Here is a 27,809-nt window from a genome sequence, read left to right on the forward strand (position 1 = left end):
GAATTTAGCTCTAATTGAGACCCTAAAATGAATTTCTAAAAGACTTGCCATTTTTCTAATAACACAGAGAATCTTTGACCAATATATATAAAATTAGACAACATTCGACTACCTATTAACCTTTTACTCTAATCTTTGACGGCTTGACCTCTATACTATCTTGTCTAAGTTGATCATATCCTCGATAAGTTACAAATATGTCACGTCCTCTCAAATTATATCTTCTTAATACTTTTTTGACCTACCTTTCGTGTTCGTTTTTTCAAACAGTACAATGACAAGAAAAATATAGCAACTATGCTTCCTAGGAGACTACGTACTAGATCAGCTGCAAAAAAACATAGATAGTCAATTTTACAGTTGCCTGCTAAAATTTTCATTAATGACACTCTTGTTTGATGCTTATTTTATTTTATATTTTATTTTATTTCATATCAATTTAATGCTCAAGCTGATGCAATTATTTAACAGTTGTGGCAGTTGAAAATACTATTTTCACAATTAATGTCGGTATGAAAAAAGAAAAAAAAAATCTAGAGTTGGACATACAACATTTTTGCTTATATCATTAGGGAAATTTGACACTTGATTACAAATTTGCCTATTAAATGACATAAAAAAGGAGGTCTATATTTTTATTTACAAAAGAAAGAAGAGTGATATGACGAACCAGAATTCTAGTAGAGTGCTAAGTAATTCTTCATCCTAAACTACATGTTTCGGGTTCGAGTCCTCTTGGACGGTACAAATCCGTTGACACCTCTTGGTAAAAAATAAATTAAATTGTATTTTTTTTAAATTTAATGTTGGCACTTACTTAGTGTGAACATATTTATATTTTGAGATTTTTTATCTCTCTTTCTATCTATCATATATTTATAGTTTGAGCTGGAAAATTTAATATTTATAGTCATTACTCAATACATCCAATATATATGAGCCACTTTAATTAATTTTCATTTTTGAATGTCTCAAAAAGCTTGATTCTAAAGTATTTTTAGAATTAAAATTCAAAAAACTATTTCAATTTTAAAGTATGTATGGTCTCCATCATCACTTACTTTGATATCTAGTTTTTTTTTTTTAAAAAAAGAAATTGTGTCTAATCAAATTAAAACACATAAATGAATATCTTGTAATAGAAGAAGTATATTCTTTTACCATCACTAGTTTTATAGATAAGTTACTTCATGTATTAAACTTAGAATCCAATCAAACATCGTCATATAAAATAAATGTATCATTTCAAAGAGAAAACATTGGGCGAACAAAAGAAACAAGATAAAAAGAGTATTGGAATAGTAATGAAAAATCAACAAAAGAAAGAAAAAAGAAATGAGGTAAGGTGGATATTGGATATCGAGTGGAAAAACCAATGAAAGAAAGACGAAAAGAAATGAGATAAAGCGAGTAACGAATATTGGTTAAAAAACCAATAAAAAGAAAGAAAAAGTAAAAGAAATGTGATAAAGCGAGTATCGAATAGAGAGTAAAAAATCAACAACAAAAAAAAAGAAGAAAAATACAGCGAGTATCGAATACAGAGTGAAAAACCAATAAATGAAAAAAGACTAAAAGAAATGAAATAAAGCGAGTAACGAATATCGAGTAAAAAACCAATAAAAAGGAAAAGAAATGTGATAAAGCGAGTATTGAATATAGACTAAAAAATCAACAACAAAAAAAAAAGAAGAAAAATATTGCAAGTACCGTATACAGACTATAGAGTGAAAAAACCAATAAAAATGAAAGAAGAAGAAAAAGAAATGTGATAAAGCGAGTATCGAATATAGAATGAAAAACCAACAACAACAAAATAATAAAGCAAAGAAAAGAGATAAAAATAGATATCGAACACCGAGCGAAAACCAACCAACAAAAAGAAAGTAGAAGGAAAGGGGGTATTTGTACTTGCATGGCAACTTGAAAATGATACATATAGTAGTATCACAGCTGTATATTTAGAAATGAACCTCAAATATGAATTGTAAATAAGAAAAAAAATGAAGACATAAATTTCACAACATATCCATACACCTAATATCCAAAAAAATGTTAAAGATTGCTCTTTTCTTCTTCTTCCTCTTCTTTTACTCAGTTTTATCTAATCAAATCTCCAATTTAGAACACAAAGCTTTACTTGATCTTAGATCATCTTTAGGCATCAGAGCAAAAAACTGGCCAAGAAAATCCAACCCTTGTACCAATTGGACTGGAATCCATTGCAACAATGACAAAGTTGTGGCTATTCAGTTGACAGGACTAAGAAGAATTCACAAAGGGAACATGTCTCCACAGTTTGCTGTTGATTCTTTAGTCAATTTTACTCACTTGACATCATTCAACTCATCAGGTTTTGTTCTTTCAGGGCCAATACCTGATTGGTTTGGCCAAAAGTTAACTCAACTCAAACAACTTGATCTTAGTTCAAGTTCAATTCTTGGTTCACTTCCAACCTCATTAGGGAGTTTGAGTAATCTTGATTTTCTGTCTTTGTTTAACAATTCAATTACAGGAACTGTTCCTTTAGAACTTGGAAAGTTGAGTTCTTTAAGGGTTCTTAATCTTTCTTGGAATTCACTTACAGGTTCAATTCCAAGTTCTGTTTCAGATATTAAGAATCTGTCTGTTCTTGATTTGTCTTCAAATTTCTTGTCTGGACAAATCCCAGTTGAGTTTGGTTCATTTCTTGGACTTGAGTTACTTAATTTGTCAAATAACAGTTTAAGTTCTTATATTCCTTCTGAAATTTCAAATCTTTCTGCATTAGTAGAACTTGATCTTGGCTATAATTACTTGTCAGGGTCATTGCCTGAGGGTTTATTAAGAATGAGAAATTTGAGTAAATTGTTAGTTGGAAATAATGAGCTAGAGGGTGCATTGTCAAGTACTTTGTTTACTTCAAATGATTCTGTGTTGGAGTATATAAATCTTAGTTGGAATCGATTCGAAGGCAAAGTTCCTGATGTTTTGTGGTCATTGTCTGATCATTTAAGGGTTCTTGATATATCAGGGAACAATTTTACTGGTGTGGTTTCAAATAGTACCTATTTTAGTGTTACTGGTGCTTCATATAACCTTTCTAATAATCTTTTCTATGGAAATGTGACGTTTGATGTTCGGAGTTTTCAGTCGATTGATTTGTCTAAGAACTATTTTCAAGGACTAGCACCTGATAAATCTGGTGTTCGAGTTATGGATAATTGCTTTGCGGGGTTATTGAATCAGAGGAGTTTAGATGATTGTAGTAAGTTTTATGCTGATAGGGGTCTAGTTTTTGTTGATGGTGGAATCCAAACTCCGGTGCAAAGAGCCTCGAAGGGCGGGCATAAACGTTTGTTTATCATGGTTGGAGTTTTTGGTGGAGTTGGTGTTCTTATGCTTATGGCACTAGTCATTTTATTGTTTTGGAAGGTATGCTATAGAGGGAATTCAAACGAAAGAGTCATATCGAATGTTAGTCCTGTTGTGGAAGGAGGCAATAATCAGGCACCAGTAAAGTTCTCTCGTGATACATCTGGTTCAATTGAATCATTTACTTATGATCAGATACTAAAAGCCACAAGCAACTTCAATGAAACAGATCTTATCAAGAATGGTCATACTGGAGACATTTTCCGAGGAATATTAGAAGGCGGTGTCACCGTAGTTATCAAGAAAGTTAATGTACACCATATCGAAAAAGAAACATACAAGTTGGAGTTGGATTTGTTAAATTGGACAACACACCATAGGCTTGTCCCTTTTTTGGGACATTGCTTAGATCATGGGAATGAGAAGTTTTTGGTCTATAAATATATGCCAAATGGAGATTTGTTCAATTTGTTGGCCCGGGATACGGATTTAGAAGACGAAAATGGACAGTCTTTGGATTGGATAACAAGATTAAAAATTGCAACAGGAGCTGCAGAAGGCTTAGTTTATTTGCATCATGAGTGTAATCCTCCCCTTGTTCATAGGTATTTTTTTCTTCCACTTTGTTGCATTCTTGTTTGATAATGTTGTACACCAAGCTAATTATATTCTGCATTTTCTGGTTCTTGAAGAGATGTTCAAGCTAGCAGTATCCTTCTCGACGATAAATTTGAAGTAAGGCTGGGAAGTTTGAGCAACGTGTGTGCACAGGAAGGTGATAGCCAGAATTTGATCACAAAGTTTTTCCGCACGACAAAGTAAGTATTACTATGATCATAGTTTGATCCTAATACAAGATTTTTCAGAAATGTAATAGACATTTAGTTAGATTTATGTGTTTACATTTCTGTATATTGCTTTTCGTTCAATGTTCTAAGATATATTATGTTTCTTCTTGACAATAAACAGGAATCCTGAGGGAGAGCCTGCTGGTATGTACTATTCTTTTCGTAAAAGAACGTATAGTTGAATAGAGTTATTTATCTGAATTTCTCATATGCTGCCTTTATACATGGACAGGATCTTCATTTACAAGTTGCAGTACTTATGATGTATACTGTTTCGGGAAGGTCTTGCTCGAGCTTGTAACTGGTAAGGTTGGCGTAAGTCATTTAGATGATGCCTCAACCAAGGAGTGGTTGGACAAACTTCTTCCTTTCATCACTATACGCGAGAAAGAACTACTGTCCAAGATAGTCGATCCATCTCTAATTATAGATGATGACTTACTTGAAGAGATGTGGGCTGTAGCAATAGTAGCCAAAGCATGTCTTCATCCGAGGCCTTCTAGACGTCCTGAAATGAGACGCGTCCTGAAAGCTCTTGAGAACCCGTTCAAGGTTGTTAGGGAAGGAAGTTTCAACTCTATAAGGCTACGAAATACTTCATCGAGGCGATCATGGAGTGCTGCTTTTCTTGGTAGTTGGAATCATAGCTCACAGGATAGTGTTAATGCTAGTGGCCAAATAAGCAAAGAAGCTGGCATGAACCTGAAACAGTCAGGAAGAGTAGGATTATCTCATTCTATTAGCAGTGGGAACGAACATTCATCATCGTGTAAGAGATCATCGAGTGAGATTTTCCCCGAACCTCAGGACACACTAGATATAGAGAGACAAGACATGAGCTAGCCATCCAGCACGAATCTATGCCAAATGCATTTCTGCAGGCAGGGGTTTTGTAAGTATCAGGAGCTTTGATTTTTTATTAGATGAGCGGCAGTACTATGATCATTCTGAAGACATGGGGCCTACACGCTACACACATGTTATGCGGTTGGTAAACTCTTTCCTTCTGCAACAGCCGATCAAATCGGATCAGTATTTTTGAATATGTTGTGTTACATCATGTACATGTATTCTGTTTTCCTCTTTTCTTTTAGTGTGTCACAAATGCTCATGTGCTTTGTAAATTTTCAAAAAGTTTACTCTTGTTCCTGTGATGATAGAACAAGTATATAATTGTGTCAAGAGTGTACACTATCTAATCCAGATTCACATTTCCATGATCTCATATTTTGCAATTGCATGAAAAAGTATGATATAAATGAATAATAAAACCTGCACTTTCTTGAGCCGAGGGTCTATCGGGAACAACCTCTCTATTGTAGGTAGAAGTAAGGTCTGCGTACATCCGGTCATCTCCAGACCTCATTTGTGAGATTACATCAGGTATGTTGTTGTAATTGGATAAATAGGGCATCAAAACTGTTATAGTGTGTCAATCCCTTGGTGGCCTAAATAAGGACAAGTAACTCAATACATGTAGATGCACCTGAAAGTTACAATGAGCAAAAGTCATTTGGTTGTCCAATGGCGGAATTAGGATTTTCACCAAAGGAATTCAAAATATAAAGAAGTAGATACACGAGAAGCTAAGGGGATTCACATCTACTATACATATATAAAAATTATTTTTGACAGTATATATACAACGTCTAAATTATAGAATCAATATATTCTTATCAACACCTTCAAATGTGAAGCATCATTGATCAGATTCATCAAAAATTCAGGACAAGCAAATTAAAAGTCATATTTTCATTTATAAAGTGTCCATAGACCAACTTCTCGATTAATGAACCTACAAAATCCTTCGAACTGTATGTCTGTATTAGATTAAATCCAGATATTGCAGTTATTTTCTCATTTCCACTTCTGAATCTCAAACAATTCGATTAAGTAGGCATAATACATAAATATGTCATTTAACCTGGCTTCAACTAACATCTATGTCCTCCAACTTTGGACGCGCATAAGTAGGTACTTAAACTTGTATAAAATTGAACAAGTAGACACATGAATCCTTCATGACATAATGCACGTTGAATGACACGTAAAGATACAAAATTGCATAGAAGACCACATAGGACAAATGTGTTTCTTTGTTCAATTTCATATAAGTTTAAGTGTCTACTTGTGCACATCCAAAGTTGGAGAACATAGATGTCATTTGAGCTTCAAGTTAAAATGACATATTTATATATTATATCATTAAAGTAGTCTATTGAAGGGATTCTAAGACATGAGGGGATGTAGCTCAAATGGTAGAGCGCTCGCTTTGCATGCGAGAGGCACGGGGTTCGATCCCCCGCATCTCCATTTTTTTCCCATCTTTTTTATAGTAAAGAAGAAGTAAATTGGTGCACTAAGCTTCCGCTATATGCGGAATTTCAAAAAAGATTAGACTACATTAAATCTATATTGTTTGCAACTTTATTTTACATTTTTGTAAGAGACATTTCTATTGGTTGAATCTTTGATTTCTAATCACACGATAATAACTTAAATTGTTGCACCATGGCACTGGGTTGATAAGGATTAAAGAATATGTTTGGAGTGAAATGCATATTTATATCAAAATATCATTAATAATGTTAATTTATTAAAACACACTCCTAATAAAAAAAAATTGAAATTGTGTCAATTCAACATGATTAAGTAAAGTAAAATCGAGGATGTATAATCAAATTCTCAATTCATTTAATAAGCTTTGACTTAATCAAAGTCTTTTACTTCATTTTCCTCTTGATTTTTTTGCCTTTGAACAATTTGATTTAAACCTAACCATAAAATTTAATACTCCCTTTAGTTCATTTTTAGTACTTGTCCAGGTTTGATTTGACATATATTTTAAATAATAATTTTATGTTATCATTTTTTTTAATAATAATTAATAATAAATATCTCTTAATATTTTTAAATTAGATAAATATTCCTTCGTGCAATTTTTACTTGTCTATTTTAATCTATACACGCTCTTAAAAAGTAATACTAATTAATATAAAAAATTTATCATAATATCTAATTATCTATATTAATTGATGTTTTGTATTAAATTTTGAGAAATAAATAATCAGTGCTAAAATAAAAATATTTTTTTTCTTAAAAATAATAAAATATATTTTTGAAATAATAAGAAAGTAAATTTAATCTCAGTAAAAATGAATATCTATTTTTAACACGAGCAAAATCACCCTTTTTGGAAAAAGAAAGATAAAACTCCTCCTTCAACAGAAATCACAGCGATATAGCGAAGCATCAAAATGGATCTCTGAATCTGTAGCTGAGAAAGTCAGTGATCCTTCAATTACTCACAATCTGCCTTAGCTTCTCCATCTTCGTCTTGCTGCGAGGTGAGGTAACAAATTATACTTTGCAGCTCTTGATTTTGGTTCGATTTGATTTAGGTCTTTTTGTTCTGTGAAATTTAGGCATCAATGTTTCTTAGATTTGTGATTTTACTATGAAATTTGCTGTTTTAGGTTCTAATTTTGCTTCAATTTGGATTTTGGCTGATTTGTGGCTTCATCCTGCAATTAAACGAATCATATATTGGCCTAATGTGTACCCGGTGATGTTTTAGAGTAGAACTCAAAGCTCCTTCCTTTCCGAGAGGTTAGTTTGGTAGATCGTCTGGAAACACCTCTGTATTGTATCATCCCCCGGGTTTCATGAACTGTAGTTGTAGAGTATAAGAAAACCTGACTGATCATCCTGTGCACCTTCGTGAAAGATATGATTTTTATCCTGTGTTATGGAAACTATACAATTCCATAGCTCAAGAAGTTTGACTAATTGCTCCTCCGATCCAGAGTGGATTCTAGGAAGTTCTACTTCTACATGTGGTTTCCGGGAATACCAAACCTCAAAACCGTGGAGTGGCAATCAAGTGTTGTATGACATGATCCCACCATATTCATACACAGAATAACATTGAGGTCTACCATAGGCAATACAATTAAGTCATTCACGGTGTCTTTGATCTGTACTAAGACCTCAGAGTCTCATCCACAACGATACTCCTCCACTCGATTTGAGACAAAAAAAAGCTTGTCTAGGACTATAATACCTCTCCAAACAAGATGTTAAGTGTGGTGACATATAAGAATAGTTAGATCCAAGATCTATAAGTGCAAATGCCACATGAGAACAAATTGTAAAAATATCTATGACCACGTCATTCGATGCCTCAGCATCCACTCTGACCATAGCATAGAGATACAAGTTGGTCCCCATTACCCTGAAGAACATTACCACTAGCAACATGTGGAGCGACCTTAGCTGGTTGAGCTGTAATCTGAGTGTTACCAATATGCCTTGGACACAAACCTGTGTTGATATCCATTAAAGGCTGATGTGCAATACATATTTGGGTTTTTATATAGTCCAAATACTACAATCCAGTTGGCTCCTTGATGCATTCTGCTCTGAATTTCTTTTTCCAGCAACTATTGAATGCAAATCAGTCATACATGGGAAGTTTCTGAGAGGGCGTGGTCTGCATTCGTTTTATTAACATTACTAAAGTGCTTAGCCTTTGGGACACATTCAATATAGCTGTGCAAGGATTTTAGTTTAATAGCTGTGCAAAAAGAAATGTCATTCAAAACCTTTTTTTGTTTTGAATGACATTTCTTTTTGCAGGTAAGCAATTTAATGTAACCAGCTAATGCTATTAAATATATATATTTTTTAAATAGGTAACTTTGCTATTAACTAGAACTTTTGCACAACTATATTGAATGTGTCCTGAAGGCTAAGCATTTCAGTAATGTCAATCAAAAGTTTTGTGAACCATGCTTTCTTGGATACGAACCATGTCCAAATGATTTGAATTTCTAAAAAAGCAATAAACTAATGTAGAGTTGAAAGCATCAAGGAGCTCAGTAGATTGCCGATTTGGCTATATAAAAGCCCAAATATATACTGCACATCTGCCTTTTAATGGATATCAGCACAGGTTTGTGGCCTATTTCAAGCTTACTCTCACCCTCTCTGGTCTATTCCCATGAAATCAAGTGCCATGTTCCTCTCTCTCATTCATATTTTTTTTCTTGTTTCGTGAAATGAAAGACACAAACGCATGTCTTTCCAGTTATCAAAAGAGGATCAGTTTAGTTTGAATTTTGTGAGTTCAATTGGATTGGGATGGAATTTCGCTGTGAAAAGCATACTTCCCAAAATTTTGACAAATCTCAACTTGTATTTGGGGATTTCCGCAGGACCCTTTTCCTTTGTTAAGATTTCTGTTTTTATTCTCAGATCTCATGGATAATTTTTTCTTATCTAAAAAGAAAACTTTGAGTTCTTGGAAATACCTGCTTTACCCGAAAAACCAACAATTCATATTCGAGAGGTTTAGAATGGCAATCTGGAACTCTTGTAGCAATAACAACTACCATTACAAACCTGAAGGGTAACATGGACTTGTTAAGGTTGATTCAGTTGGGTTTCTTTACGTTTTTTCTCATTTCTCAGACGAGTTAGCTGTAGAAGACAGGTTGTTCACCTTATTTACTATAGGTCTGTTAGCATTTGCACTACTCCATTAGTTTAAGTATTTTAGTTTCAGCCCAGACCAAATGTGTTCACTTTGAACAAACATAAAGGCACATTTATGCTTAGTGTTATGTATCAAAAACCAAAATACACCTAACTCTTTCCTGAAGGGAGTCTGGGACTATTTTGAGTTTTTGCACTTGATATTTGTAATGCCTTCCTACTGGAGATAATTATCACTTTGGTCATGTATAGGAGTATTATTTTTCTTGGAATACATCCTTCTGATAATTTTCACGTTTTCTCGGAAAAGGCCTTCTTGCTAAATTGCCACTGTGTCTCTCTGTCATAATACACTTTAGGGAAAAGGCATTTTGAGATGTACTACTTTGCAATGTCAGGGTATAAGATATAGTTCTCGCTTCTCGGTCATCTTTCTCCTGATGCTTTTTATGTGTATTATATATGTTTTTAATTATCTGATGTGTCCAGTTAAATGTTCTACAGTTGGTGTTGAAGATGTCTTCAGCTCAAGATCCTTTTTATATTGTCAAGGAGGAAATTCAAGAATCTGTAAGTTCATCTACTTCTATCTAGTTATGTTATAATAATCTTGAAGTGAAGTAAATCTTAGTCGTCTAAGATTTGTTTTTTTTATTAGTGTGTTGTTCTTATTCTTGCATGGGAGATAGATTCATGAAGGGTTGATGGTGTTTCTTGTCATGTATCTATCTCCATCTCTCTCGACATTCTGGGGAGGGGGTGAGTAATGTGTTTATGAGATAAAGTAGAATTCTTCTAGACTAAGGTTTAAAAATCAAGTGCTCCAGTAACACCTAACAGGTAAGCAAGCTGGTTTTGTGATTTTCTGAGGCTATTGTCTATTATCATAGAAGAAATAAAAAAACAAGCGGAACAAACTAAGAAATTTCATCTCTTTTACTGTTAAGAAAAAATAAACTAAGACTTCCCTTGCTGGTAGAATCTGTTGGATCTCATCTGTGATCAAGTTTGTTGACTACTCAAACTAACTCTTAATATTCTTGCTTGGTTAGATTGACAAGCTCTTGTCCACGTTTCATCAATGGGAGCAAACTTCTGCCGGAAGTAGTGAGCAAGTACATCTTACCAAAGAACTTCTTGCTTCATCTGAGAGCATTGAGTGGCAGGTATGTGCGAACACGTAGCTCCTTGAAACTTGATTAATTGATACTTATCACTGTTTGGTCTGTAAAATTCTCATTTTATGTCTTCCTGATTGCCTGCACTGTACGTGAATGAATAACAACAATTTTGAATAGCCAGATACAATTGCATGTTTGATGTGTTGCACCTGTCTTAAGTTCAGTCTATGAATTTGTACTGTCCAATCTGTCGGCTTTAGTACTTAGGGAAAAATGTTCTTCTTTCAGTGAACAATAGAAACATACCCAGAGTTGTTCTTCTGTCAATGTGATTTGATATTGATCTACTGCAGCTATGACTTACTTCATATCCTTATATCAATGCTGAATTCCTGTTTTCTTGATGAGAAGGTGGATGAATTGGACAAAACAATTGATGTTGCAGCAAGAGATCCTTCTTGGTATGGTATTAATGATATTGAGCTTGATAAGAGAAGAAGATGGACCAGCAATGCCCGTGCTCAAGTATAACTGATTCTGTTGATGCCAAATATATATTCTTTTGTTCCTTGGTTCCTTAAAATAAAAAACGATTTCAAATTGCCTTTAACCAGGTGGGAAGCATGAAGAAAGCTGTAGTAGCTGGAAAACAGTCAAATGGGACAAGTACATCTAATCTGAGTGGGATGCGGCGAGAACTGTTGAGATTGCCAGATTCTGATCAGAAAGAGAGATCCAATGCATACAATGCCCGAGATAATGATGACTTCATATCATCAGAATCAGATAGACAATTACTTCTTATGAGGTAATATTCCCTCCATTTCTTTGCATCTATCCTTGTTTGTCATGTTTTTATTACCAATTGATTTTTGTTCCAATCTCACTGAAAATCTTGCACGCACCTATCCATTTATCTTTCTGAGACATCTTAATGTTTTCTCAATCTTTACTGTGGAATCCTAGCCTTTGATTTTATTTATGTGGGGATGATGATATGTATCATCAACCTCTCTAAGATCTTTATGTTGTCGTCATAACCATTCTGCCATGTCTTTTTAGCTTTCTGAGTTTGTCTACTCAACTTTATTTATCATGGAATAGTATGCTGTATTGACTACCCTTTAGTACCTGTTATTAAAGGTGTTAGCTGTATAATTTTGCCAGCACTTAAATTATGTTGAGAAGACTTCAATTAATCTAGAATTTAGAGGATGTAGCATAATCTTGAGTCTATTTGATATGGTACTATCACTATGGCATTTTTATAGGTTTTAAATTTAACTTTCAAAAAGCCTATTTTCTGGATCGTTCACTTCTAACCTAAGTTGCTCGGACACGGGTGTGGGTGAATGATACGGGTGCGGATCTAAAGGTCGGATCCTTCATGATCTAATTTTTAAGATTCGGGGATATGGATCCATGTATGGATACGGGTGCGGGGATTCGCCTAAAAATAATTAAAATATCTAAAAAATTGGAGTTACAAAACCTAAATTACGAGATATCATGTGGAGAACTTGAGGAGAATCTTCCAAAGGAAAAGGAGTGACATAGAAATTTCTATATTAAAGGTATTCCATTTCCTTCAATTTCACCTTAGCTTTTTTGTTGATTACAGAAATCATTAAAATTGTCCGGACTTTCCCCATCGATTTTGTCAAAGTACCCAAAATAGATTGACCAAATTGGACACGAATCCCACACCCACACCCATGTTGTGCCGACACGGGTGCGGCACCAAAAGTGAAGAGTCCGAGCAACATAGCTTCTAACAACAGATTGGATGCCCTATGCAGGCAACAGGATGAAGAACTAGACGAGCTTAGTGCCAGTGTAGTCAGAATTGGAGATGTTGGGCTCACCATACATGATGAACTTCTTGCACATGTGAGTGCTACCACCTGCTTAATCAGTTCCTTGAATTTCTCGTAACTCAACAAATTGCAGCTGCTTAAACTCCTCTGAAGCAAAATGTAGTTAAAATCAATATATGTTCCTTGCAGGAGAAGATCTTAAGTGAGTTGGACACGGAGATGGACAGTACATCCAATCGTCTGGATTTCGTTCAGGTAACTGAAAGTTTTTCTCTAGTTTTCAAATTTCTAAATCAGCCGCATCAACAATAACTTTTATTTATCGCTGTTATAGTATTCTTATCGCATAGAAACCACAATTTGTTGCAGAAAAAGATTGGCATGGTAATGAAGAAGGCGAGCGTCAAGGGACAGATGATGATGATTTGTTTTCTGATAGTTTTATTTATTGTTCTTTTCGTTCTGGTTTTCTTGACCTAGTTAGCATAATTTGTTTTCTTATAATTTTGTTCAATTCATTCTGGTTTTGTCTACCCAGTTTATTATGTACGTATTGTTATGGAAGAAACTGGCATGTATACAGCATACATAAATGAATTGGAAATCTTGGCATTGACACTACTACAAATGTTTTCTTTTTGGGTTGAGCATTTTTAAGTGTGTTACATTATAATGTATATTTTTTATTGGATTGTTTTTTTATACTAAAAATGGGATGAATAGAGTAAAATTTTAAAATTGGATTTTACTTTCAAACTCTAACATAATAATGTTAGAAGATGAAAGTCGTGAATACTGATGTGGATGTGTCGACATACTTAGAGGTGGATAAGATGACGGAAGTGAAACTAAGATAATTTAAGCACATTACTTAAACACTTTTTCTATCTCAAATTATTTATCCTAATTTTTAAAAATGGGTATATAAAATTATTTGTCATTTTAAATATCCCAGATAAAAGTAATTATTTGTTTTCATTTTATTTTTCATAGTAATTGTTATTGAAAAACTACAAAAAGCTCAAAAAGAGTAAAACACTGTTTGAATTAACTTATTTTAGAAGTTTTTTAAGTCAGAATAACACTTTTATAGAAAAACATTTAATTAATGATACACTTGATTAAGAAAATAGAATAGGATCATGTTTAACGTTGGATAGCATCCCTCCGTCCAACAATGTTTGTTCATTTTATGAAATTATTATAATTTCATATTTAGTTTTTAATTTACTCTTATCATTAATTATATTCGTTTCTCTATTACAATTTTCAATGTATTATATTTATTATTATTTAAAGGATAATATAGCTAAATTATGGAAAAATTACAAAAATTTCACCTTTTAGTTTACTTATTACCATTATCCCCTATAAGTTTTACAAATCTTCAAAATCCCTCATTTTCGCGCATCAGATTAGTGTATCTCGCGCATCAGATTAATGTATCAGCGCATCAGATCAGTGTATCTCGCGCATCAGATTAGTGTATCTCGCGCATCAGATTAGTTTATCCCGCGCATCAGACAAGTGTATCTCGCGCATCAAATTAGTGTATCATGTATAAAATGTACCTCGCGCATCAGATCAGTGTATCTCGCGCATCAGATTAGTGTATCTTGCGCATCATATTAGTGTATCATGTATAAAATGTACACCAGATTAGTGTATCATGTATAAAATGTACATCAGATTAGTGTATCATGTATAAAATGTACATCAGATTAGTGTATCATGTATAAAATGTACATCAGATTAGTGTATCATGTATAAAATGTACACCAGATTAGTATATCATGTATAAAATGTAATGTATCTTACTTAACGATTAATGTATCTCGCGCATCAGATTAATGTATCAGCGCTTATATTATTGTATCTCGCGCATCAGATTAATGTATCAGTGCTTATATTATTGTATCCGTTTTTTAAATTTTTAAGGGATTTCTATAATTATAAACTTATAAGGACAAATGATAATTTTACCTTAAAAGTATGTGATTTCTGTCATTTGCCCTTAAATTATCCTTTTACAAAGTCAATAATGAACCAATATCGTTAAATAAAAGGTGTAAATTGAAAACATCACTTTCATTAATTGAAATAAAAATTGAAGATACCACCGACCTCGTAAATCTCAAATTCATTCTTTTCTTGTAGATAAGGTTTACAATGTGATCACCCATCCTCATTGTTGGCCTCCATCACCATCAACATTTCTTTTCATGCACATAAATTTCTCACCCCCACTCCACACACAACACATGGGGTGGGCGCTATAGTAAAATTTATGAGTTCGATAAAATTTAATAATTTAGGTTTATAATTTAAATATATATATTTTAAAAAGTTTATTGAATATGTTAAAAAAATAATGAATTTGGAAGTCATCAATTTAGGAGGACTAGTATCACATGGACTGATTTTATATTTAAGATGTAAAGACAAAATAAGTCTATATACTCTATCTTTTTCAAAGTTCATTTTAATTAATAGAATTTTATTGAATATGTTATTATTATTATTGTTGAAGTAATAAATATGCATTTAGTTAAATGATTTGTCTTCCAAATTGACTACTTTTTTTATTTTTATCATTTAGATAAGTTGATTTTTCCTTATTAATCAAATTATGTCTAGTGATACATAAATTATTTACACAACTTAAATTAATGCCTCAACATAAAATTGTCTTAAGGGATAAAATTTAAAGATAGACACAAAATAGGAGCAAAAGTATAGATGACACATGAATATGACCTCTAATTTGACAAAAAAATATATTAAAAATATACTATTGAATATTTGAATGTGTAACAAAGTTTATAGTATAGTCCATCCTGAAATTAAACAATTGTTTGCTATATCTTGGACAATATGAACCTTAATATTGAATGGTTATGGATATTATCTTTTGACTATAAAAAGGACCCACAACAAGAAATTTATAATATTCAGCAAAAATAAATATTTCTAAATTACCTTATCCTTCCATACATAACAAAAATTTAATATGAACAGAAAACACAATAAAATGATGAAATAAAGAAGAATGAATAAGAGGGATCAAGGAAGGACGGACAAATTTGTTATTGTGTTTGGTTAACTATTTTATTGACTTATTAAAAAAAATTTAAAAAACTTTTAAATCTTATATCTTTATATTAAAGTATGTCGAATGTATTAAAATGTCAATTAATCTTATGGTCTGAAAAGTTAAAACTTATGACTAGAGATCTCGAGTTCAAGCCTTAGATATGAAAAAATCTTTGATAGAAAGTGCTTTCCTCTGAATGGAGATCTATGCGGCACAAATTTAAAATAGTCGGGTTCCCAATACAAATATCGAACATCAAATAAAAAATTGAACCAAAAAACTAAAAGAATAGAGGTATTTTTTTTTAATAAATTAAAAAATAAAATAGAACAAATAAATTAAAACAACAATTTTTTTTTTATAGAGCCACATAAACATTAGTATAGTAATATTGATAACATCTACATGGTGTTATTATATAAAAATAATGAGAGAGGAAAAAAATAGGGATAAGAGTCTGAAAATACTCTAACTTTGGTCGGATTTGCTGTTGCGATACTAAACTTTCATATGGACCTATTACCTCCCTAGACTATTTAATACCGTATTTTTACCTCCTAAACTATTTAATAGTGTATTTTTAAAGGTATATATGTGCCCACGTGGACACATTACTATTTATAATTTTGCATTATTTTTTATGTCCACGTGGGCAAATATATATGTTTAAAATACGGTATTAAATAGTCTAAGGAGGTAATAGGTTATCATGAAAGTTTAGTATCGCAACAGCAAATCCGATCAAAGTTGAAGTATTTTTCAGACCCTTATCCCAAAAAAAATACTAGTAGAGAATAGAGATTAGAGAGAAGGAAAAAACATATTTTGATTGTAAAGATTGAAGAAGATTCCAAAAAGAGTAGCATCACTCATCACTGTATATGATTTTTTAAGCCAACCAAAAAGTTTGGTGGAAGTTGATGAGAAAAAACACTTCTTTTTTGGGAACTTGAAAGTGATTTAAAAGATCTTTTGATGCTTGTATAAAAGTAGAAAAAATAGAGAGGATTTTCTTGGTAAGTATATCAAGTTGAGAAATTCTTAGGATTTTGTATGTAATTTTCTCTTTTCATTTCTTGGGGGGGTTAGTTTGGCTGCTTATGGGATGTGTGTAAATTGTAGATTGCTAGCAATTTGTTGGTATCTTTCTGGTTTTGGTGTATTTGCTTTGATTTTTGAGCCAGTTCAGTTCTTGATTTTGAGATGAAATATAGAAAAGATTGCAACTTTGGATTGGATTTTTGATTTGTCATCTGAAATTACTGGTGGGGTTGTGTTTATTTTCAAGAATCATTGATTTTGAGATGAAATGTAGAAAAGATTGCAACTTTGGATTAGTTTTTTGATTTGTCATCTGAAATTACTGGTGGGGTTGTGTTTATTTTCAAGAATCATTGATTTCTGCTGCTAATTTTGCAAGATTTTCTTTTTATTCAATTTTGATGTCAGTTCTTAGTTTAGCTAATTTTGATGAAATGTAGAAAAGGTTTGAACTTTGGATTGTTTTTTTTTAATTTTGTCATCTGAAATAACTGGTGGGGTTGTGTTTAATTTCAAGAATCTTTGATTTTCTGCTGCTAATTCATAGCCTTGTTTGCAAGATTCTATTTTTATTCAATTTTGATGCCATTTTTTAGTTTAGCTAACTTGTATGACTAAGTCTCATATGAAGTGTTTTTTCAATGACCTCTTCTATTTTTTTTGGTCTTTCTAGCCTTTTAGGCATAATTATCTCAACTAAGTTTGGTTTTTTTTAGCAGCCTTGTCATAATTTTGCTTGGTTAAAAATATATTTGATCCTATCAGAAAGTATGTAACTAAATTTGGATCCCTTATTTTAGATAATTTAATTTAATTGTATGCCCAAAATTCTGTTCCTAAAATCTTGGTCTGTTTGTTTTCTGGAACCTTTATATTGTGTGTGTTTTTGTGGAATAAAATCTCCCTTTTTGCATTTCCATTGTTGTTCTCTCCATGTTTTGCCTGTATGATTCTCTGATCAGAGATGTCTGATAATGAAACATGGTTCTTTGGCCTACGTAGGTCCCGATTCATGGTTCGATTATGTCCTTATATCGGTGTCTGGTGAAGGATTCTGTTGAGGATTAAACATGGAGAATGGTCATGAATCACTCAGCAATGGAAAACCAGCTGATCCTGGTCTCCAAATTATTAGGCACCCCTCTTACCAATCATCTTGTGGTAAATTATCGTTATCTTGGTTAGATATAAGAGTTTTCTATATTAGAGTCAGCAATTTTATGGTAGATGATTCCACCCCGGAATATCTTACTCTCAACCACATTCCTCTAAGTCCCGATACATTGCTTGAAGTTAATGGAACAAGATGTTCCATGTATTCAGAAGGAGCATCTTGTCTCCTTCGAAGGGATCGGGTTGATAAGAAATCTGAAGAAGCTACATTTGTGAGCACGGATAGTATAAGGTTGACAGGAAGTGTGAAATTTGAGGTTTTCAATAAAGATGATCTTGTGCTCTCGGGGTTTTTAGAGATGTCGAATAGTAATGGTTTTGTTGGGGAGTCTAAAAGCAGTAGCAGGAGATGGAACATGGATTGTGAATCGGTGATGAATGCTGGCACTGGTTTCCTGAAGGGTAAACAAATTATGGATTCTGAATCATTATCACCAACAATTGAAGTCTTTATTACTGGTTGCTTCTCCGGGACGCCTATCATCTTGACCAAGAGTTTGCAGCTCAATCATCGGAAGAAGCACAACAGGAAGGGTATGTTACACTCAATCCCGGAGCATGAAACAGATGAACAGCAGAAAGATGTCTCATCTGAACTTGATCTGCAGGTATAATTGGTAGTTCAGCACCTTTTTTTTGAGGTCCATTTGGTATAATGATCTAGCATTTTTGAATTCTATAATGCACATCAAAATGCAAAAAACAGCTGATAGGGCACATCCGAACAGTAAACGTAATTGAATAACCACTTGTACCTTTAAATGTACAAACTGAATCAACTAACAAACCTAAAAATGCTTGCATATATACTTCTTGCATACATTAAGGACCATTAATTTTAATAGATATTATGAAAATAACCGTTAGTTTTAGGGTTTAGGACAAAAATGATCACTTTTTGCATACATTAACGATTATCAAGGGTAGTGCACATATCAAGAACCAAAGTAGTCCACCCTATACCTTAAGGACCAACAACAACAACTAGTGTAGTCCCACAAAGTGGGGTCTAGGGAGGGTAGAGTGTACGCAGACCTTATCCCTACCTCAAAGGTAGAGGGGTTGTTTCCGATAGACCCTCGGTTCAAGAAGAAAAACAGTTCAAAGCAGTCTAAGAAATGAAGTAATGCAAGAAACAACAGATAGTAACAATCGCATCTGGCTTTATTCATGCTTCATATCTTTCTTTTTCTTTTTTTTGGATAAAGTTGTTCATGCTTCGTATGATGAAACATGTTTCTGTGTTACATCATACCTAAAGGCCTGTATCTTTTAGAATCTTATCCTAATCAGTGTCATTGGTATGGGCTGAGACATACCTTCAGATGATTCTTTAATATTAAATTTATGTGTCTCCCATGTTACATTGTTCCTAAGTCTACAAGATCTTGATGTGTGGGGTCATTATCCTTTTTCTTTATTTGAAGGAATTGGAAATTGTTTTTAACAAAAAGTAGCACAAAGGAGGTGCTACTATTCAGATTTTTTTTAAAATAATCCGTAATTTGAATTGTAGGGAACTAGTAAAGTTTATTAGAATGTCTAAAGTGTTCGCATTTTTAAGATCATACCAAGATGCAATAGAATACAGATTTTTCAGTTTAGCGGTAAGGATAAGACACCGTCTCCAGTTCCACAACACATGTGATGGAATAGTACTCCAGATCTTCTGATTCGTTTGCTTCTGTTTCATTCGTAGCCGGTCTAACTTGTGTGAATGACCACCTGAAACAAAATTTCAAAGAAAGTGAAGAAAAAAAATCCATGTTAGTAGTACAATATTGAAGTGTCAAGCTGCAAAAGTCCAAGTCCTTAGATATGTTTTTTTAATTATCCCACGTCTATCTGTTCCTAATAATGTTGTCTGTGCCATGCATAATATCTTGGACATCAATTATCCTATGTGATAAGATTGGAAAAGGAAACAGAAGCCCTCCCCCAATCCTTTAGGATCCTCCTTTTTACGGATCCGAAAGAAGTGGTGGTGGTTTGCATTAAATAGAAATATTATCATTTGCTACCTATGAATGCTAGAAAACTTTTTAAAATGCTATAATAGATGAGTACTCTACTTCTTCCATGAATACTGGCGAAAATTCTAAAATGCTAGAACGGACGACTATTGCTTCCTGAATTTTTTTATGGCATTTGCCATGAATTTTTTCAAAAGAAATTAAGAAATCCTTAGCTTTCCACTTGCTATAACAACCTTGTACAGATTTGTTCTTTTCTTTTGTAATGTCTTACGCGTGATAGAGGACTAGTATAATGTTTCTGTTGACTGTATTGTAGGCCTATTATGCTGCTTTAGTTTTGAAGTTGAAAAAGGAAAGGATATTTATGTTTGCCTCACTTTCAGATTTTTAAGTTCCCTTTGTCAATTCTTCATTCGATTTTCACAGACGGTTGCCGGCTTTTAGCATTTCTTAATTTCTATATTTGGAAAAGTGGATCTTTCAATCATAACTAGTCCAAGAATTTTCACAGCTTCTGAACTTCATTGTGTGTTTACAGGTTACAGAGTATAGAAAGTATGAACCAGAAAGCGAAGAAGACTACAACATGTATTGGAGACAAACGGAATATATGGATGGTGAAGATGGGGAACTATCCTGGTTCAATGCTGGGGTCCGTGTTGGTGTAGGGATCGGCCTTGGCATTTGCGTAGGAGTTGGAATAGGAGTTGGCCTGTTAGTCCGCACCTACCAGACTACTACGCGGAACTTCAGAAGGCTTGTGTGATTATGTAGCGGTAGCTGCATTTGTTTTTGCATAGACCAAACTGCTAACAACAGATATATGCTTGTCTTGAGAGTGTGAATTCTGCTCATTAGACAGTTTCACTGTAGCTAACCATCATACATTTTCGTGTTAACTTACTTCCTGCTACCTTTTCGTCTTCCCTTGCCCCATCCCCGTCCCCGTGTTAAGTCTCTTTGTACCCCCTTCTTGTGTTGGATTTAGGTGTGCAACTTCTTACTGTTGTAGATGTTCCATTCTGTTGCTGAGATGTGTCCCAAGGCTACAAAAGTTATATAATCATTTGGTATAATTTTTGTGTTAAAACTTTTTGGACTAGTAGTTCAATGTAATTTTGTTCTTTTTGTTAACTCTTCCATCTGATAAATTGATGGTTTGGTGCAAGTGCTTAGGAAGCAGTAATTATATATTGTTTGATGTTTTACATTTGACAACCAGTGTTATCAAACGCGATCCAAAAAAACTCTAAGGTCCGTTGAGGTTTAAACTGCAAAGCATAGGCTTTTTAATAAGAAAGGCGCAAACTGAGAAAAAAAATCAAGTAAAATATCAATTGTTTAGTATTAACTTTTCAGGATTATGTGAATTGGCAAGGAGTGTTGATGCACGTAAAGATAGGTGAAGCGTTCAACATGTTTAGTAATTCAATGGATGAATACTTATTGGCTTCTCAAATTACATTATAAAAACTTTACTGCTGCTCCAAGGCTCCCCTTCTAATATATAGCATGTCACTTTATTATTTAAGTGTATTGATTATCAAACATCCTACTTCTACATTCCTTAAATTATTCGATCATGCAATACTTATTTAATACAAAAAAAAACACTCAATCTTGTCGTAGTTCTCAATTATTTCATGGCATCGCGCTATGATGGAGGAGATAATAAGAAGTAAGTTTTGAAGTAGACATTCTTTTCCTTCTTTTATCAAGGATGTGTCCAAATTGTGCACACCTCGACTATTTCATCCAAAACGGTTACTTTCTATCTTCTACCACCATAAGGTATCAGATAACCCTGTCAAACAAAGGACTTAAATAGATAAAAAGTAATCACATAGTGTTTATTGCCTAATATTTAAAATACAAATTCTTAACATCTTACATTTGTTATATCAAAGCAAAGCATATAACAAAGTTTAAGTAACTCTAGCAAAAGCATCTAAACTTTGACTGGTGGAGCAAGACACTCAGTCTTTGGAGCAACCTCAGGTGCAGAGTAGCCATTAGTTTCAGTGTGGTGTTTGTCAAAACTCCAAAACTTTGCAGCTTTTACATCATCTTGAGCCATTTGCCTTGAGAACTCTTCATGATCATACTTCAAATTTGCTTTTCCTCCTAATTCAGTTGGTAAATTATCCATGTCAAAATATGACTTCATCAATTCTACACTGTCCTTGTTCTTTGGATAAACAAATTTGACCTTCTGCATTGTTTTGGGATCCAGAAAATACTTGACTATCTGGAACAAGAAGAGAAAAAAATCAGCATCAATAAAAGGTGTAAGACGAAGGGAGAGCCTCGGAGCAATGGTAAAGTTGTCACAGTGTGACCTTAGGTCACAGATTCGAGCTGTGGAATCAGTTGCAACCGATGCACGCACCAGCATAGGTTGCCTACATGATGTATCACACACTTTGGAGTGCAGCGTGAACGCAGGATGCTTTGTGCACCAGGCTGCCTTCCCTGAAGTAACTATGGTTGGTTGATGGTTGAATAAAATACATAGTAGAACCATATAATAGCACATGGTTCGATATGAACGTGTAAACCAACAAGTCAGTGACTGAAAAAAGAGATTAAGTGTGATTGGTATGGAAGAACACATTTTTGAAAAAATATATAAGAAAACAAGTTCCTTAAAAACGAGAAAAATGACTTCTTTGGTGTAAATAGAGAAAACAAGTTTCATAAGTGGCGTTCCATATTGATTGTTTCCTCCCCAACCCCTAACACACTCCACCCATTCATAAGCTTTGGCCTTTCAAATAGTTAACACAATGCAATAAACAAGGGTGAGAACACTTAGATAAATGATCACAAGTTTTGCTTGGTTTTTGTTAGATCAAGTAACAGGTAAGAGGTGAAAGAAAAAGATAAGATTCAGATCAAACCTTCCAAAATGCTTCAAAAATCCGCGGAGGGTTGTACAGAAATGCTACAGCAAGTCTTTCAGGGTAGTGATTCTGCAAAATATTGACAGTCTCGCGAGCAGATTTGATAGGAACATTGTTGGTTAAAGACCATCCTGTGAAGTCTATCAACCATGACATTTGCTCTTGGTCTTGTGGAAGATTAAGAATTGCATTCTCTATCAGATACACTAAATGCCTCATCTGGTTGTCTAGTGCTGTCGTGTTCTGCAGAATGTAAGCGAAAACTATGAAACTACTTCAAGAATTTTTCAGCAGTTATCGTAACACAGACTTTGAAGACTTTATAGTAGGTATCTTATGTTACCTGCATTCCTGGTCTCAAGATAAGAACAGTCCTCCCATGACGGTCATGAAAATTTGCTCTATAAGCCTTCCCGGTCTCACCTTCAATTGCAACTTCATGCTGTCAAAGTGCAAATTATATGTTCAGCAGATGCAAAAGTACTTTTTAGGGACACAAAAATCTACAGAGGTCCTGTATATGAGAAGGCAGAACACTCAAAGATATACATATTCAGAAAACTGTCTAGTACCAACAAGATGAAACATGACAAAACGAATCGTTGGTAAATAGAAAAAAAGGTGACAATCACAAATATGTTATCTCTTTCATGTCTGCAGAATATCTACAAACGATTTGTCATGCAGTACTTCTTTTTTCCAATTCATAATTGTATGAATCCTCACTGTCCATGTCGCTCTATGTAAGCCCGTGTTATTCTAATTGTATACAAAAAATAGTTTCTCTATCAACTTTCTTTTAGCTACCCGCCCAAAATTCCTATTGTGCACTTATATACAAATCTATAGGTAGTTCATCTCTTGAGGTACTAACTAACAGCTGAGTCCTCTCCGAACAACAGGAGATAGTTGCCCATCATACCGCTCACCAACTTCACTTGCCTCTATGGGAAGCTCACTCCGGGCAGGTTGGGATCACTTACAATACACGGACACTACGAAGGGAAGGAGTGGATTAGGAGCATTTTCAATATGATTCTTTTCCTCTATTTTTTTCGATGAAAAATACGAGTCTGTTAGCATATAAATTTGTGAAAGCATAAACACTCCTAGCAAATATCGGACCTAAAGTAAACATACTGATGATTTAGCAACATGTTACATGTCAACAAGAAGATAACCACACCATACAAAATTGTCTCTTTTCTTACCCAGCGGATCTCTTCAGGCTTAAAAGTTGACCTCCATTTTAAGGTCTCTTCCAACATCTTCTTTGATTTCTCAACATTCCAATTCCGCGCTTCCAAATATCTCCTTAAACATGCATCATTGCAGTACTGTAAATCGCGTCCTGATAGTGGCGCGCCCAAGGAAGTCCTAAGCTCCTTAACCTGGAATAAAAGTAACAGCCTCTCACTTCATAGATATGATCTGATTAGAACAAGTTCAAAACACACGATTTGATCGTGAATACATCCACAGTCCCTCAGAAGTATCAAGAGTTGTGCATCTTTATAATGTCAACGATTATATTCAAGTTTTTATAAACTCAGAGAACCTAATATGATCTATTTGAACTCTGAAATAGCGAATTTACTGAAGGTACTGTTCACGTGTATGACCATCTCATCTAAAAGCTTAAGTTGTATACTTGTATATATCTTCAAACACACACACTCACAAACAGAAAACTCAACATAAAAATATAAACTTTTCAACGATTGATTACCTTATGTGGTTGATCCTCACCCTCCTGTTCACTGTGGGGATGGCTCTTGCGACGAAACATGATAAATGTTACTGCAATGAAGCAAAACCAATATAAACAAAGTGAGGCCTTTCAACAATCGACTAATATAAGATCGAAATTCTCATGTATCAACAAATACATTTTCATATCTAAAACTCCTTACAAATGTTCAAAAGGAACAGATTTTACTTGGAAGTATATACAGAAACACAGAGCAATTAGAACTTACTTCTATTTGACAGTCACAAGATTTCCTATCGATCTCCAAATACATTTTGTAAACAAAATTCCATACAAATGATGATTTCAATTACCATGACATAAGTAGGGTCAAAAGAATTGCATTTCATATTTTAAGCATATTCTACTATGGACTCACACTTAAAAGAAAAACGAATCACACTACTATATGATTGGAACCTATGATATCGACTTTTGAGACTTCTCTCCTGTCTTAGCAGTCTCAAATAAGGCGTGCACGCTTGTATCTTTAGTAGATGATTGTTTCACTACCTAAGCGAAGAAAAGGCTAGATTAATCAAAGAGAGTACTACAGGTCCGCGTTTTTCTAGACAGAAAATCGCAGGAATCTGAAACTACTTTCGATTACAAAATTGTTGCAACATAAATGCCTAGCTTTCCTCTTTACAAACACAATTAAATGGTACACAAACACAAGAGGATTCAGGATTTAAAATCTATTGATTCAATCTTTAACATTCTTATCCCTAAACCCCTAATTTTCAAAACTATGAATTCAGATTTACTATTTGTTGCAATTTTAGTCAATTTTTTCACATAAATTTAAACAATTCATAGAAAGTACTGTACTCAGATGAACCCGATGCTACAACAAAGGTTTTTTTGTGTGTTTCACACCATGATCCACCTACAACAGAGTGGTAAATTTGTGAAAGAGACTACCTTTTTGGCTGATCAAAAAGATCCAAACTTTGTCACAACAAAACTAACAGGCTCCAGATTACAACAACAACAACATACCTAGGGTAATCCCGGGGTTTACGGAGGGTAGGATGCGTCAGAATTTATCCCTATCTTTTTAGGGTAAAAAAGGTTATTTCTGATATACCCTCGGTTCAAAAGGAAAGTTAGTGAAACAGGAAAAAAAAGGCAACAAAATAAACAAGATACAAAGCAAATGCACCAACAGAGAGTAATCCGTCCAGATTATCATAGTTATTAGATATCCAAATCAAGATCACTAACGTGTAATATACATAAATTACAAAAATCAAATACGAATTCAAGATTTTAAGTCAGTAAATACAAAACCAACTACAACAATCACAATATATATATATATAAAAAAAATGTTCGAATCGAAGATAATGAGTATTAATTAATTCATGATCATACCTTAGGTTAGAAATTTGAGATGCCCTAATCAAGAATATGACATACAATATATTAGTGTATATACATATAAAATATGATATGATCAGTGTGTGTTTGTGTGTGAAAAAGGACAATCAGATGTTACAATTATTTACATTAAACAAAAAAAAGTCTTCCACTATGAACATATGGTTATTCTACTCTTTGCGATCCTGGGATAGTGGGGGATATAATATAGTGTAAATCACAGTCTGCCACGTGGCATTTAGATTTATATAATATGAGAGTTTTAAGGAAAGCTTTCATCTTTGAATTTTGATTATGATTCAAATATGTTTAATATTTGATTAATTAAATGTGTGTTTTTGAATATATTTGTAAGAAATATACTCCCTCCGTCCACTTTTAATTGTTATGTTACATTTTTTTAAAGTTAATTTGACTAATTTTTAAAGTTAAATTAGATTACATTAATTTGATATTTTAAACAAAGAATTTAGATATTCAAAAACTATACAAAATTCCCAAGCCTTTTTTTAAGAACTGCCTAAATTTCCCAATTTTTCGTGTGTATAGCCCATGGATCTGGCGCCCGGAGCACCTAAATTTTTTTCCCAAAAAAATATTTTGAGGACCTCTGTAATGAGTTGGGAACTTTCACATATACTCACACCTGTTTTTAACGTCCATTTCCGCATTTACAAGCCCTTTTTGATGAATCGCTCAAATTCCCCAATTTTTCGTATGTTACCCCATAGATCTGGCGCACGGACAACCCAAAAAAATTTTCTCGAAAAACTTTATGAGGACCTTCGTAATGATTTGGGGAACTTTCACGTATATTCACACCTTTTTTTAACTCCCATTTTCGCATTTACAAGCCCTTTTTGACGAATCCCCAAAATTCCCCGATTTTTCATGTGTATTAGCCCATGCCTATGGCGCCCGGACAAACCAAAAAAAAATTCTCGAAAAACTTTATGAGGACCTCCGTAATGAGTTGGGGAACCTTCACGTATACTCACACTATTTTATTAACGCTCATTTCCGCATTTACAAGCCCTTTTTGACGAATCGCCCAAATTCCTCGATTTTTCGTGTACATTAGCCCATGGATCTGGCGCCAGGAGCACCCACAATTTTTTTCTCAAAAAACATTATGAGGACGTCCGTAATGAGTTGGGGAACATTCACGTATACTCACACCATTTTTAACGCTCATTTTCGCATTTACAAGCCTTTTTTTAAGAACAATTCAAATTTCTTGATTTTTCGTGTGTATTATTAGCCCATTGATCTGGCGCCCGAAGCACCCAATTTTTTTTTTCTAAAAAACTTTATGAGACCCTCTGTAATGAGTTGGGAACCTTCACGCATATTCACACCATTTTTTTAACGCCCGTTTTCACATTTACAAGCCTTTTTTTAAGATACGCTCAAATTTCCTGATTTTTCTTGTGCATTAGCCTATAGATCTGGCACCAGGAGAACTCAAATTTTTTTTCTAAAAAATCTTTATGAGAATCTTCGTATTGAGTAGGGGAACCATCACGTATACTCACACAATTTTTTAATGCTCATTTTCTCATTTAGAAGCATTTTTTGACGAATCACCCAAATTTTCTGATTTTTTGTGTATATTAGCCCATGGATCTGGCGCCCAGAGCATCAAAACTTTTTTCTCAAAAAACTTTCTGAGGATCTCCATAATAAGTTGGGGAACTTTCACGTATACTCACACCATTTTTAACGCCCAATTTCGCATTTACTAGACCTTTTTTGAAAACCGCCTAAATTTCTAGATTTTTCGTGTGTATTAGCCCATGGATCTGGCGTCCGGAGCACCCCAAAATTTTTTTTTCTCAAAAAAAACTTTTATG

At 33.7% G+C, this 27,809-nt stretch overlaps 4 protein-coding genes and 1 non-coding gene across 10 annotated transcripts; 4 read left to right on the plus strand and 1 right to left on the minus strand.

Moving 5' to 3' along the window:
* The first annotated feature begins 1,963 nt into the window (after positions 1-1,963).
* LOC102593423 (probable LRR receptor-like serine/threonine-protein kinase At2g16250) lies at positions 1,964-5,422 on the plus strand. Its single transcript, XM_006342522.2, has 4 exons — positions 1,964-3,959; positions 4,047-4,172; positions 4,324-4,346; positions 4,435-5,422. Exons 1-4 carry the CDS (start codon positions 2,053-2,055, stop codon positions 5,043-5,045), a joined length of 2,667 nt encoding a protein of 888 aa, XP_006342584.1. The 5' UTR covers positions 1,964-2,052; the 3' UTR covers positions 5,046-5,422.
* A 1,020-nt stretch (positions 5,423-6,442) lies between these two features.
* On the plus strand, positions 6,443-6,515 carry TRNAA-UGC (transfer RNA alanine (anticodon UGC)). Its single transcript has one exon. It is a non-coding gene; the product is annotated as a tRNA-Ala (tRNA).
* An 877-nt stretch (positions 6,516-7,392) lies between these two features.
* LOC102593749 (syntaxin-61) lies at positions 7,393-13,257 on the plus strand. Of its 2 annotated transcripts, none has more exons than XM_006342523.2 (8): positions 7,393-7,554; positions 10,203-10,268; positions 10,751-10,864; positions 11,231-11,344; positions 11,434-11,627; positions 12,619-12,709; positions 12,826-12,891; positions 13,006-13,257. In XM_006342523.2, the coding sequence occupies exons 2-8, from the start codon at positions 10,215-10,217 to the stop codon at positions 13,114-13,116; spliced, it is 744 nt and encodes a 247-aa protein (XP_006342585.1). In that variant the 5' UTR covers positions 7,393-7,554; positions 10,203-10,214; the 3' UTR covers positions 13,117-13,257. The 2 variants fall into 2 exon arrangements, with proteins under 2 accessions (XP_006342585.1, XP_006342586.1); XM_006342524.2 differs by having other exon boundaries at positions 7,393-7,549.
* A 3,282-nt stretch (positions 13,258-16,539) lies between these two features.
* LOC102594290 (uncharacterized protein At1g01500-like) lies at positions 16,540-21,075 on the plus strand. 2 transcript variants are annotated; one of them, XM_006342525.2, is made up of 3 exons: positions 16,540-16,746; positions 17,774-18,552; positions 20,459-21,075. In XM_006342525.2, the coding sequence occupies exons 2-3, from the start codon at positions 17,842-17,844 to the stop codon at positions 20,684-20,686; spliced, it is 939 nt and encodes a 312-aa protein (XP_006342587.1). In that variant the 5' UTR covers positions 16,540-16,746; positions 17,774-17,841; the 3' UTR covers positions 20,687-21,075. The 2 variants fall into 2 exon arrangements, with proteins under 2 accessions (XP_006342587.1, XP_015162098.1); XM_015306612.1 differs by lacking the exon at positions 16,540-16,746 and adding an exon at positions 16,823-16,995.
* A 644-nt stretch (positions 21,076-21,719) lies between these two features.
* Positions 21,720-26,120, minus strand: LOC102594629 (random slug protein 5-like). 4 transcript variants are annotated; one of them, XM_006342526.2, is made up of 6 exons: positions 25,951-26,120; positions 24,553-24,623; positions 24,035-24,214; positions 23,167-23,265; positions 22,821-23,066; positions 21,720-22,168 (listed from the first exon to the last, which is right to left on the minus strand). In XM_006342526.2, exons 2-6 carry the CDS (start codon positions 24,610-24,612, stop codon positions 21,869-21,871), a joined length of 885 nt encoding a protein of 294 aa, XP_006342588.1. In that variant the 5' UTR covers positions 24,613-24,623; positions 25,951-26,120; the 3' UTR covers positions 21,720-21,868. The 4 variants fall into 4 exon arrangements, with proteins under 4 accessions (XP_006342588.1, XP_006342589.1, XP_006342590.1 ...); XM_006342527.2 differs by having other exon boundaries at positions 24,553-24,629; XM_006342528.2 differs by lacking the exon at positions 25,951-26,120 and adding an exon at positions 25,576-25,710.
* Positions 26,121-27,809: the final 1,689 nt, after the last annotated feature.

The sequence above is a fragment of the Solanum tuberosum genome, unplaced genomic scaffold (assembly GCF_000226075.1).
Source record: "Solanum tuberosum cultivar DM 1-3 516 R44 unplaced genomic scaffold, SolTub_3.0 scf00034, whole genome shotgun sequence".
NCBI classification, from domain to species: domain Eukaryota; kingdom Viridiplantae; phylum Streptophyta; class Magnoliopsida; order Solanales; family Solanaceae; genus Solanum; species Solanum tuberosum.